The 13,595-nt window shown below is 34.5% G+C and overlaps 1 protein-coding gene across 1 annotated transcript; it reads right to left on the bottom strand.

The window, feature by feature from the left end:
• Nucleotides 1–1,013: 1,013 nt before the first annotated feature.
• On the bottom strand, nucleotides 1,014–10,382 carry slc25a22b (solute carrier family 25 member 22b). Its single transcript, XM_052153539.1, has 10 exons — nucleotides 10,363–10,382; nucleotides 9,029–9,154; nucleotides 8,893–8,948; nucleotides 8,663–8,753; nucleotides 7,140–7,197; nucleotides 5,571–5,631; nucleotides 4,848–5,007; nucleotides 4,605–4,759; nucleotides 1,840–1,915; nucleotides 1,014–1,167 (listed from the first exon to the last, which is right to left on the bottom strand). Exons 1-10 carry the CDS (start codon nucleotides 10,380–10,382, stop codon nucleotides 1,014–1,016), a joined length of 957 nt encoding a protein of 318 aa, XP_052009499.1.
• Between the last annotated feature and the right edge of the window lie 3,213 nt (nucleotides 10,383–13,595).

Raw genomic sequence — 13,595 nt, 5'->3', positions numbered from 1 at the left:
TATATATATATATATATATATATATATATATACAAATTATATATATAATTTGTTTTTTTGTATTATTATTATTATTATTTATTTATTTATTTATTAATTGTTTTTTCCGCACATCTTCCTTTTTACTTAAAAAAGTAAAAAGGAAGAAATACATTTTCATGTTAAATTTCATGGTCAACTATAGTCATTCATCCTTGTAAAGAGACATCTCATTGTCACTACAACACAGTCTTTAACCTAAAGCAATACGTTTTAATTATAGTCATCACTGTAAACGGACAAACTTGACTCAAGAGTAAACAAACACAGTTGCTCATCAGTCTACAAACAATTAAATTCAAATGTCAGATGAATTTCAAATGTACAATGTATTTAGTTTGATTAAGTGACATTAAAAAATAATTTTGATTTGAATAAAACCATTTATAGGTGGTATCACATGAAGGAATTTTTTAGGTAATAGGGATAGTTCACCCAAAAATGAAAATTATCTTATCATTTACTCACCCTCATGCCATCTCAGATGTGTATGACTTTCTTTATCCTGCTAAACAAATGAAAATTACATATTCTTTTTACTTTTATGCTGCCTTTATGTGTGTTCTGGAGCTTGAAAATTTTGGTCACAATTCACTTTCATTGAATGGACCCACAGAGCTGAGATATTCTTCTAAAAATCTTTGTTTGTGTTCAGCAGAAGAAATAAAGTTATTTACTGTACATGTGGGATGAATGATGGTGAGTAAATGATGATTGATATTTCATTTTTGGGTGAACTATCCCTTTAGCTTTTTTTCAGTGTACTTTCACTCTAATATGTTTTGGCATGATACTTAAAATAAGATTTTGACACAGTACCTATAAGTTTACTAGAGTAAGATTTGTTTTACCTTTTACACCTCTGATGGAAATGGTCTTCAAAGCAGATCTAAAATATACCATCTAATTATTATTGCTACAGTTTGAATAAAAATATCTGTTTGAAGATCAGTACTTGTAGCAACAGTATAGATTCAGTGATTTTGTCCAGGCAGGAGGCTGAGAACAAATTCACCAACTCCCAGGAAGTAAACCACCTGAGCGATGCCAAAAAGGGGAGCAATGACCAATGCACGACAGTACGCCCCCTTCAGGAATGCAGAGGGACCCTCATTGTGGAGAATCTTACTGTCAGGAAAATGAGAAACAGAATAAAAATGAAAATAATAGAGAAGATTTTGTGTTATGGGTAAAACTTAAAGAGTGTTTGTGGCAGTTTCAAAAGGTGGCATCCCACCAGCTGACTCGAAATAACTATTTTGGTCAGTAATGCCGCACTTACCAACTTTTTTAGCTGAAAATGAATGGAAGAATGGAAGAGGGGCGACAGACTAAATAACTGTCTATGACATTCCTCTTTGATTCCCTATCACACATTGCAAAGCCCCATTTTGGCAGCAAATTGTAAAATTGTAGTGCTCAATATGGCAGCTGTAGGATAGTCCCACCCTTTAGTTTAAAGAGCCTTAAGATGGTCTTTTTGTTTGAGTTTAATAGAGATTATTAGTTGACAGCCTCAGTCACCATTCACTTTCATTGTATGGAGAGAAAAAAAAAATTGTGAAAAAGTGAATGGTGACTGAGGCTGTCAGTCCCTAGCAATCTGCCCAAAAATACTTTTGTGTTCCAAAGAAAGTTCTACAGGTATGGAACGACACAAGTGTGTGTACATAATGACAGAATTTACATGTTTTGTGTGAACTATTCTTTTAAAGAGATTGTTTGAGAAGAAAACTACCACAGAAGTCTGTTTAATTTAAGAGTACGACTAAAAATCAGCTAGTGGGACGCTGGTCTTACCTGATACAGTCTTTAACTCCACCGTAAGTGTCCTCCTGACTTTGACAAGCCAAAGACTGAAGCCTGGTTTTAATCACTGCAGCCCAGATATACACAAACAAACACATACACATACTGGTGTTACAGATACTGGTGGCTTTGTAAAGAAACAAACAATGCATGATGTTACAGTATGTTTGATAACTTGATGTGAAATTTAAAGGAATGTAAGAAGTCATCTCTTTAAGAACCTATACACACACCTAGGCAAGAGGGAGTTCAAGCACTGTTTGAACAGGATTAGGTTTCTCAATCCTGGTCTTGGGGGACCCCAGCACTGCACATTTTGGATGACTACTATATCTAACACAGCTGATTCTACTGATTAGCAATGTCCTATAAACTAGGTGCGTTCCATTCCGAAGTGCTCATCCCTAAGCCCTAAAGCCTTCGAAGGCTTTACCCTCAAGAGTGAGTGCTTCAGATGGTTGAAAGGTCTTGGGTGCTAACATATCGGTTTTTCAGAACGCAATTCAATATCTTCTATCCAAGCAAAAGGAGCGGTTGTTACCATGGCACTAGGTTTAGCTAATGAACACCGTTTAATTTTAAATATTTAGAAATACAACACGTGATTTTGCCTCACTAATAAGTATTTTCAGAATGTGAACCCACAACAACAACAAACAAAAAAATATTTTAGACTTTATGAAGCAATTTAAGCTTCATGTTAAAATATTTGTGTTTTATTAATTTTATGTTTACCCAGTAAACAAAGTACAGTATCTGTTTAATAAATAAAGAAATAAAATACCACTATTTATACTTCTTTTATATGAACTAATTTATTAGAATAACAGATCAAGCGAAAAATATAAGCAATAGCCACTTTCAAACAGAAAGCCAGGGGTTTAAACAATTCACTGTAATCATTTACGCTTGGAGATGAAGGCATGTTGCATGATTTTGTTTATAGAAACATATTGTGTTTACAGTCACAGCTGGTTTAATATAATGTACATTAAATTTGGCAAACTTACAGACTTATGACTTATGGTCAAGTTCCTGTCCGCTTGATAGCGTATTGTACATTGTTTGAACTTGATACGGAAACATTTGTTTCGATGGCCATCCTACATGAAAATGCAGGTATTAAGTGAGAGTCATCACAATCACTCCCTTCATTCATCATACCATCTAGCAGGAGACTCAAGGTCCCATTAGCCTGGAAGAATGGGTACAAAAAATAATTTGTGCACCCTCTGCGGTGACTATTTTAAACAATGATACACTGAAACAATGTCTGTAGTTTTAACAGTAAAATACTGTAAAAATGCTACAGAAATAAAATGTTAATTGATTAAAAAATATTAAATGTAAAATATACAGTAACATTTTTAATATATTTTAAAAGACAATACAGTATTTTTTACAATAAAATGTTGTAAAAATATATTTTTTAGATGTAGAAAGTAAGATTTTCCTGTATAATTAATGGCAAAAATATACATTATGTTTAACTAGAGAGGACATGTACTTTTTACAATAAATTATTGTTAAAATACAGTAAAAAAAAAAACGTAATCGGGAAACCCAGATTTCCCTGCATGACCCATTACATTTCATTATATTTTATGGGAATAGTTATGTTTCATCTTATTTTTAATATCAGTTATGTACACTGGGATGTTCTGTTTTAAATTTTATGTAATTTAGTTCATGTTTACTGCATTATTTAAATCTCACATGTGTTACCCTGATGAGCACTGTCTCATTGCACCTGGAAGAGCCACTATTGATGAACTTCATGTAATCATGTGCCCTTCTGTAGTTACAATGGTGATTAGCGAATGCATTACAAAGTAAAAAGCAGATTTTTACAGTTTCAGAAGGCTAATTTGATATTAGCCTTCTGAAACTGTAAAATGTAACAGAATTTCTTTTTTATTTTATTTTATTTTATTTTTTACAGTGCCAGTGTGGGAATGTAAATTGCAACACTTTTAAACTGTAAAATGTACAGGTTGTTCTGTAAAGTTGTTTACAATGTTATTGTATTTTTTACATAATTATTCTGGCAACCATAGCTGCCAGGTTTTTTTTTTTTGTTTTTTTGTTAAAACAACATTACAGTGTATACTACAAAATAAAATTCCCCCTTCAGCCCATGAACACTGTTGCTTTTGAAAATTTATTTTTATGTATTTTTGGTGTTTTATTGTTGTCCTGTGTTGTGTTGCAAGAACGCCGAAGGCAAATTTCCATTTTATGTAAATTTAATGGACAATAAAGTTTTCTAATTCTAATCACTGAGCCTCATGCAGTTAACATTTGTAGCCATTGTTTTTTATTTTTTTTATATTCATTTATAAAAGCAAAAATTGGATTGATTCTCCCGATCACTTCATGTGCAGAGCACTCTTTGTGTGCCATGTGGATTTGCTGCTTATGTGGAGCATGCCAAATCAGTCACTAATGAGGTTCCATTTCAGTAAGCATGATGTCTAGGTACTATATAGCTCACTATTGGAATAGAGACTTTACCTTGTGGGGAGAAAAAACACACCATAATACATTTCCTGTTTTGTTTAGTTTTATCTGTTTTCATGAGGTACGATATCACTTTTGTTCATTATACCCAACTGTAGCCTTTGGTTAATTTCAGAGCATATTCATTCATTTGTATTTATTTATTGGTAATTGGTCCTTGAAATTGGACTTCTAGTAGTTATATACACATCCCATCTCAATAAATGTGTTCGTTCGTACAGTGTTGGCTGTCTCACCATCCACAGGGTTAACAGCAACAGCTGCAGTGCAGCCTGCAAGACAGCCAGAGAGGAAGGAGATGTAAAATGGTGCCGAGCTATCAGCATTCCTCCTGCCCAGGCTGTTCAGGTTAGCAAACAGTGGGAAGTAGATGATGGAAAAGGGCACATCTCTGAGCAAGAGAAAGAGAGAATACAGAAACACCAGTCTGAGATAAAGGACGGACAGAACACATTATGACCAAATGCATGTCTGATTACCTTAATAGAGTGGCCCCCAATCCCTTGTAAAGACCAGCGATGCCTTTGTCCTTAAGCAGATCTTTACAGAGCTGCAGGGCAGTGGGAGACTTCATCTGAACAAACCTCCCTTTGACTTCACCTTCTCCACACTGCTGGCCAGACAGTTTCCTCTGGGCCTCTGTCAGAGACATCAGCTATGCTTGGTATAAAATATTAGCATGTTGCTTACTGCATACTGCACATTATACTGCCTGTTATTTTTAAAACATAGGTTGCAAAACAGTATGCATAAGTGATAAATGTATTACGTAGTATGCTACACTGTTGTCACATGACCTCATTATTTTGCACGTTTATTCAGTGAGTAGCATCCAGTTATCTTAATGCAGTTATAGAATTAAATATTGTTATGTTTGCTTCAGTTTTGTGTATAAATCTATAAACATTCAATCAAATAATGAGTCATGAATACATTCCTTCAGTATATTTGTCACACTGGAAATGGAAGGTAAAATCAAGTGTATTGCACTGAGTTTACAATATACATGCAGTGTGCACTGGTTGTATACTGCACATTTAGGCAAATGTAGCAGGTCATCCAGGTACCATATTTACAGAAAACTGCAAATTGTGCATAGAATACATATAACATACAGCAAAAATAGCATGCATGTTATGGTAGTATTCTCTTCAATGAAACGTATGTAAAGTACAGCAGACAGACAGTTTTATATCTTTCACCTATTCTGCCAGCATCCTGCAATTGGATCTTTAGCATCTCCATCGGAGTGGTTACAATCACCTGCAAAAACACAAATGAACCACATAGACAGAAATAAGAGTTTGATGTAGATTAAATAAATGTTCTGAGTTCAGTACAAATTGAGTTCTATTGACAGAAGACTGTGACATACTGTTGAATAACACAGACAAAAATTATGGCTCATCCCTCAGTTTGTAAAAACAAAATTTTCAGTAATGTACTTACAAGTGAAGTCACCGTCACTGTTCATAGAGCTTATCCCTGATGAAAAGACCAGAAAACCAACCAAGGCTGTTTTAAGATGGTCTTTTCAGCAGGGTTAAGGGGTTTATTATGTTTTAGCCAACCTGGTCTCATTACAAAACATGACAATTGCTACATTTTTGCCAGAGCACAAGAACTAAGAATAAATTGTGCTCTGTAATAGCACCGGTTATTTGCACATGCTGTTTGCACTGGTTTAGGGTCCGATTCACTTAAATGAGTTTACCCCAAAATGAGAATAAAAAATATTTTTTGAAGAGTATTTCAGCTCTGTAGGTCCATAATCTATACTACTCCAGTGGTTTAATATTTGTCTTCTGAAGTAATGTAGCCACTTTTGGTGAGAAACAGATCAATATTTAAATCCTTTTTCAATTATAAATCTCCACTTTAACTTTTAAAATGTGAAAGAATGTGAAAGTAAAAGTGGAGATTTTTTGTAAAAAATAAAAAAAAAGACTTAAATATTTTTAAATAGATTACTTTTATGCTGACTTTATATGCTTTTTAGAGCTTCAAAGTTTTGGTCACCATTTACTTGCATTGTACTGACCTACAGAGCTGAAATATTCTTCTAAAAATCTTTGTGTTCAGCAGAAGAAAGAAAGTCATACACATCTGAGTGGGCATGAGAGTGAGTAAATGATGAGAGAATTTTCATTTTTGGGTGAACTATACCTTTAAGGATTAATGTAGATCAGGCAACAGTGGAAACATGGCCACAAAATCAATATTGCGTGCCGAATCTGAGCGTTATATATAGCAGAAGATGCAGCGGACCAGCGCAATCTGACTCACTTTTTGATGAGATTACACTTTATAGTATTTACTGTGTGCGCTCATCAAATTGCGCTCTTCCATACAACTTGTTCACCTTAATTCAAGCGTTCTGAAGCGACTTAAACTTGTTATAAACTAATCACGTTCCCCTTTAATCTTTATTTATCTTTATGGGAGTACAAATTCAAGTATTATTGCGCCACTCAGTAGACATATCACATGGAAAATGCAGCGATGCATAAACAAATGAATGTTTATCGCCATAGCAAATATATCGTCACGTTCTTGTAATGAGGGTTAAGGAGATCTAGCTCGTCCACCAGCTGGTCTCTTACTTTTACAGAACATTCCTTTAGGAACTGCATCACTTAATGACAAATGTTGTTTGTGTATGCGTGTGTGCGTGTGCGTGAGCGCGCACGTGCAGAATGCGCGTGTGTGTGTGTGTGTGTGTGTTTGACACTGATGTGGGTCATATGGGTGCTGTAGAGATAGTGACTAACTTGACAGGTGCCTGCTCCACAGCCAGCTAACATTTCTCTAACCAGCGTCAACCTCTGTCTGGGAGAGAGTCAATATAACATCATATATTTACATGACGACAAGACTGTTTCCACTGTAAACAAGAAGCACTAAGGTCTGTGAATGAATGAGATGACATCACACACCCAAACAAACACTTAAATAATTAATTGCTTCATTGCTGTCTACTGGACTGTATTAATCAATAATTTAGCATTCTAGCTATAAGTCACCACAGAGACTACAGTTAAAGTTCTCAAGATAAGCTGAGTTATACTGCAGTATCTATTCATTATGCAGGGGCTTATAGGTAGCTTTTATCAGATAAGCCCTGGTTTCAACACTCAACATGCAAATACATCAGCTCAGTGGATTAATTCACTTTAAAAATAAGAAGTCGATATGAGACTTCAAATGGACTACACTATGCCCAAGGCAAAAAAGAATAAATTAAATAAGAGCATTCACTTTTTAAATCAGTGCAACTGTTAAATAAGTTATCAGACCTTCATTATGCCCTACTTTTGAGCTCATTCCCTGTCAAATAAAAATTAGTCATAAAAATGTGTGCATAAATGATTTTTATGGGGGAAAATAAATCACAAAACTTTACAATGAAGCTTTTAACCGAGAGGATAAATTAAGTTCTCTGGATTCTCAAGGAAGGGTTTTTTACATAAATGTAAAGTTGGGGAAAGTTGTCACATGTTTATCAAGTTAAAAGTTCTATTGACCAAAACAATGGTTAGGTATTTTTGCTACCTTTTACACATTTACTGTTTCATGAATTGTTTCGCATTTTTAATTTAGCTGAAAATACTTTAAATAGCCTGTGATACATTTTAAATACAAATATTTTAGATTTTTGTCCCATTAAGATAGTATTTTATATTTGAAAAAGGTATTCTTTTCAAATCAGTGTCAACCAACAGCAAGTTACTATTGTGACAATTTACCCCATATACTGGGACTGGGTTAAATGAATCAAAACGATACTTGAGCAGTTTCAGACAATAGCCATTTTTGTCAATACTTTAAGGTATATGTCTGTACAGAAATGTACTTAAAAAAATAAACCTACCCAGAGAAATATTAAATATTTAATTACGGTATGTACTGTATTAAAACTTGATCATCCTGTTGGCTGACTGTGAATAAACCCATGTGTTTCAAGGCTACTTAGCAAATAAATGGACATGAAATATTGATTTCTATTGAAATCGTTTAATTATGTAAAGAAGCAGACTGTTGAATAATACAAGAGATATCTCAGCTATAGGAAATTGGCTGCCATAGACAATGGTCATTTATACATTTTTAGCAGTTATTGTACAAAAATATCTGACCACAGAATGCCTTGATTGACTGATCAAAATCAAGCACACAAAGCTGTGTAATAAATAGCCTGAGAGAGAGAGAGAGAGAGAGAGAGAGAGAGAGAGAGAGAGAGAGAGATAGAGAGAGAGAGAACATGATGTTGTTTTCATCATGTTTTTATTCTCACCCATCCTTGGAGAGCTGGTGTCTAAAGAAATCATTGGCGGCCAGTTTAATGGCCTTCTCTGGAGTTACCAGCGTCAGATTGACCGCAGCCCCTAACAAAATGAAAGAGTGAATGACAAAATGGAGCTTAAGAGAAAAGGAGAATAGAAAATGGAATTGTTCTATCCATGAACAAAATAATCTACATGCACACAAATCCTCGCCTTGACATTATATGTCACGGTACTGTACCTCTGTACATCCCAAAGAACCCCTCTGTGCGGATGGTTTTAATAAGACAGTCAGACCTGTGAATTAAACACAGCCTCACACCATAAGTATCCATAAGCACAGGCATTAATCGGGTACAGGTTTTGCTCAAACATACATGCTACTGTAGATGCGAGATCCATTTTGCTGGTTTTGGAGGCGCGTTTTAGCCAAATCAATTGGAAACACGCAAGTGACACCAATCAGTCCAGCAATGCCTCCATTGATAAGTTTAGCTGGCAGGCTGAGAAAACATGGAAACCAAATTATTCCAATGTATGAAAGAAAACATGGCATCTAAGAAGACAACATCATCATTATAAATGCACTTTATTTTGTGAAAGCATCATCTTTAAAGGCCACATAAATTATATTATCTATTATTTACATTAAGCAATAGCTGTACTTGGTGTAGTGGGTCATTTGAAGTATGCAGTACAATTTTATATCACCTGGCACTGAAAAACTGGCAGTTTATAAAAACATATTCCAGATGATTTTTCATGTTTTCCTTTTTTGAATTGAAATCTTTAAAACAAACGTTTTCTTTTTTGAAGGAGTATTGATTTAATTCGAAAACAAATGTTTTCTTCAATGTCCACAATATCACTTTCCATCGTACAGATCTTGGAAAAGCCAGTTCTTCCTCATCATCCTCCTGGAAGTGACATCATTTTAGTAGGGAAACAACAGCACAAATATCTTTTAGCATTATTTAGAAATATAAGCAAAGGATTGTATCAATTCTGTAGAGGTTTGATGTATTAGTTGGTTTGTGGGACCCACTTTATATAAGGTGTCTTTAAATACTATGTATACATAAGCATATTTTTGCAGTATACTTATTATGCACATACATGTTGTTGCATTGTTCTTACATTAGTACCAGAGAGTACCTGCATTAAATTACATCTGTAGTTATGATGTTAACCTTAAAACCCCTAAACCTAGTCCTATACCCAATCCCTAACCCTAAACTTACCCGTACCTCAACTTCAGTAGTATCAAATGTTAAACTTGTATGTTCCAAATCAACATGTAGTTACACAAGTACATTGTATTGTATGTTTTGTATTGTTAATGTTAGTACATAGTAGTTAAAGACGCCTAATATAAAGTGGGGCAGGTTTGTGGTTCTCTAAAATATTTGTGCAGATAATTAAGTTAATCATAATACAGTTTAAGTGTTTGAGCTTGTCCAGAGCATAATTCTGAAAGTCTGGTATGTATAATACTTCAAGTTCAAAAAGTACTGCATTAAAGAAATTAAACTGGAAACATCTTATATATACAATTTTATATATTAAAATATTATTGATTACATTGGGTTGTTCCACTGAAACTAATTTAAAGAGTCTGATTGGGTAGAAACAGCTTCTCAAGGTAGAAACTGTACATTGTCACTACTGTATATACAGTGATTATACCCATTTCCATTTTAATAAGACTCACCTGATCTGCTTGTCAGACATTGTAAAATAAATGTAAGGCGATCAATGCAACTGTCAGCAATCTATCGTCTGTCTTTCAGTCTTAATGCTGTGTATTCAATTTGCACATCCTTCTCAAATTCGTCCTTTAAAAACGTTGATCGAAATTGGGTTTGTTGATGGCCAGCTAGCTTCTTTCACTGCTCCAGTATGTGCAGTATTTGATAAGCAGGGAAGTTCATCAAGGTAAGAGAGAAATAACTAGAACAGAGCAGGACTTCAGACTGGTTGACTGCCTCCTCTCTTAAGTGAAACTGAGATGCCTAGAAAAGTCGTAATGAAGTTTAACATTAACATACCTTTGAAAAAACAGGAAGAGGAAGATTACTGCATATCTGTTCTAAAATATTCAACACAGTCACACAGATTTTCAACACAAGAGTTTGATTGGTCAGACTTTTACGAGTCAAACACAGGGTTTGAAACAAAAACATACATAAAATAGCATCATTAGTTTAGACAAATCTTGCCTATTTATTCCATTATATGTAGAATAAATTTTTCTCAACTGATTAGAAATATTTCTCTAACTAAGTTCAGTACAGTTAAACACTGTCAATACTGTCAAAGCTGATTTGATGCTCTCCCTGCTCTGTCCATGCATAATGACATTTAAATAAAAATTTCTAAAGCTTAAATTTCAAACATTACATTGTACACATATGTTTTAAGTGCTATTGTCATACTGAAAATAAAATGTATAATTAACTACAGCCAATATATGAATTTCATTCCATTTTAATTCTACATCCTTAAAGGGATAGTTCACCCAAAAATGAAATTCTCTCATCATTTACTCACCCTCATACCATCCCAAATGTGTATGACTTTCTTTCTTCTGCGGAACACAAACAAAGATTTTTAGAAGAATATCTAAGCTCCGTAGGTCTTCACAATGCAAGTGAATGGTGGCCAGGAATTTGAAGACCTAAAAAGCACATAAAGGCAGCATAAAAGCAATCTAAATGACTCCAGTGGTTAAATCCATGTCTTAAGAAGAAATATGATAGGTGTGAGTGAGAAACAGATCAATATTTAAGTACTTTTTTACTGTATGTTCTCCTCCCTATCCAGTAGGTGGCAATATGCATGAAGAATGAGAATCACCAAAAACAAAAGAAGTAAAAAAAGGAAGTGAAAGTGGACATTTATAGTAAAAAAAAAAAAAGACTTAAATATCTGTTTCTTACCCATACCTATCATATCGCATCTGAATGTGGATTTACTGGAATCATATGGATTACTTTTATGCTGCCTTTATATGCTTTTTGGACCTTCAAAGTTCTAGCCACCATTCACTTGCATTGTATTGACCAACAAGTCTGTTTGCTACCGCAATTCAATTTAGCAATTAAATTGGAATTCAAAATGCATTCTTCAATTCAGAATGACGTACAACCGTGCCACCATACCACACCACCTCCAAGCAATTTATCCTCTCCTTTTTAGATGAACATGTAGGTTTCCTCTACAGATCTCAGAACATTTGCTCAAATGTATTTGTGTGTGTACATTCTGGTTTGAATGCATTGTTGTGTGTGTGTCCAAAGGAGTTTCTTTCTGTTTGTGTCTTTTAAGCCAAGGATAAAATATGTGTTTCTGCAACCATGGCAAATTCTGACTACACTATAAACATCACAAAGTTTTCTGGATTTCAAAACCATGTGCAGTAAAAACAGGGATTGGACACTTCAGAGCAGCAATATGCAGGATCAAAGACTGAATCTGACAGCAGCACAGAGCTGCAGCAGACTCCATCAAAGCTGCTCACGTACAGTCTGGCCTGTTCAAATATCCATTAGTGAAAATGCAGCATAGTGTCGCAGAAGACTTAGAACCACAAAAATACTATAACAATGGAAGGGTTTGCTCAGCTTTAATTCTGTAAAAAGGATCCCTCTGGGTTGACGAATGTTCAATAAAGGCATTTTTGTGTGTGTGTGTGTGTGTGTGTGTGTGTGTGTGTGTGTGTGTGTGTGTGTTTATGTGGTTTTACAAGGACAATTTTTTAGGTTACAAACTGGTAATTACAAGGTTATTATGCTATAAATGTGGTTTATGAGGACATTTCTAGTGTCCCCATAATTTAAATAGCTTAAAAAACATATCAAAACTATGTTTTATTGAAAATGTAAAAATGCAGAAAGTTTTCTGTGAGGGCTAGGTTTAGGGGATATTATCTATAGTTTGTACTGTATAAAAACCATTATGTCTATTTAAAGTCCTCATAATGATACGTGTGTGTGTGTGTGTGTGTGTGTGTGTGTGTGTGTGTGTGTGTGTGTTTGTGTTTTATCTCCATTTTGGGGACCAGCCAGCAATTCCCATGAGGGAAATGGCTTAGTAAACAATGTTTTTTTAAAAATGCAAAAAGGTTTCTGTAAAGGTTAGGTTTAGGGGTAGGGTTAGGGGATAGATATCATCATTAGATCCCTATAAAATCAATAGAAGTCTATGGACAGTCCCCACGATGATATAAAACAAAACATGTGTATGTGTGTGTGTGTGTGTGTGTGTGTGTGTGTGTGTGTGTGTGTGTGTGTGGGGAGGGTGACATTTGATTCTCTACCTTTCTTTTTTTTGTGCTCCTTGAAATGATACTCAACTGACCCAACCATACACTTTGTTCTTTATTTATGAATAAAGCACATGTTTCTCTCTCTCTCTCTCTCTCTCTCTCTCTCCTTTACTCTGTTTCTCTTTTTTCTGTATGTGTGTGTGTGATGAAAGAGAAAGTGATTATATAACATATTGAGTTGTGAATCTGAAATTGTCAATTGTCTCCAATCATAATTGTCACTTTCCATGAACAGGGTACAAACAGAGACAGAGCACTTGTATTAAAAGAATGGGAGAAATTGGAACACCTGATGTGGTGGGTGTAGAATAGGAAGTTCCTCTTTACAGGTAAATAAAGCCAATCACCTTTTTAGAAACAGACATTGACTGTCAATTAACACGAGAACGAGCATGCGCTTTAGATAGCCTGAAAAAAAAAAAAACGATTTTTAGCGTGATCTGGGCTAAACACAATTTAAAATATCATTGTTTTTTTACAGGAATGGCTCAAGAAACAAAAATAAAAACCGAAAAAAAATAAAAAATAATAATTATAGAAAATGGGATCAAGTCCCTTTTCAATTGTGAATATATTCATTTTAAATTTTGATAACCAGTTAATTTCGTTCCAACAAT

The sequence above is a fragment of the Xyrauchen texanus genome, chromosome 2 (genome assembly GCF_025860055.1).
Source record: "Xyrauchen texanus isolate HMW12.3.18 chromosome 2, RBS_HiC_50CHRs, whole genome shotgun sequence".
Lineage (NCBI taxonomy): Eukaryota > Metazoa > Chordata > Actinopteri > Cypriniformes > Catostomidae > Xyrauchen > Xyrauchen texanus.
Note: the sequence above shows the minus strand (reverse complement) of the source record. Positions and strands in the feature narration are given on the sequence as shown.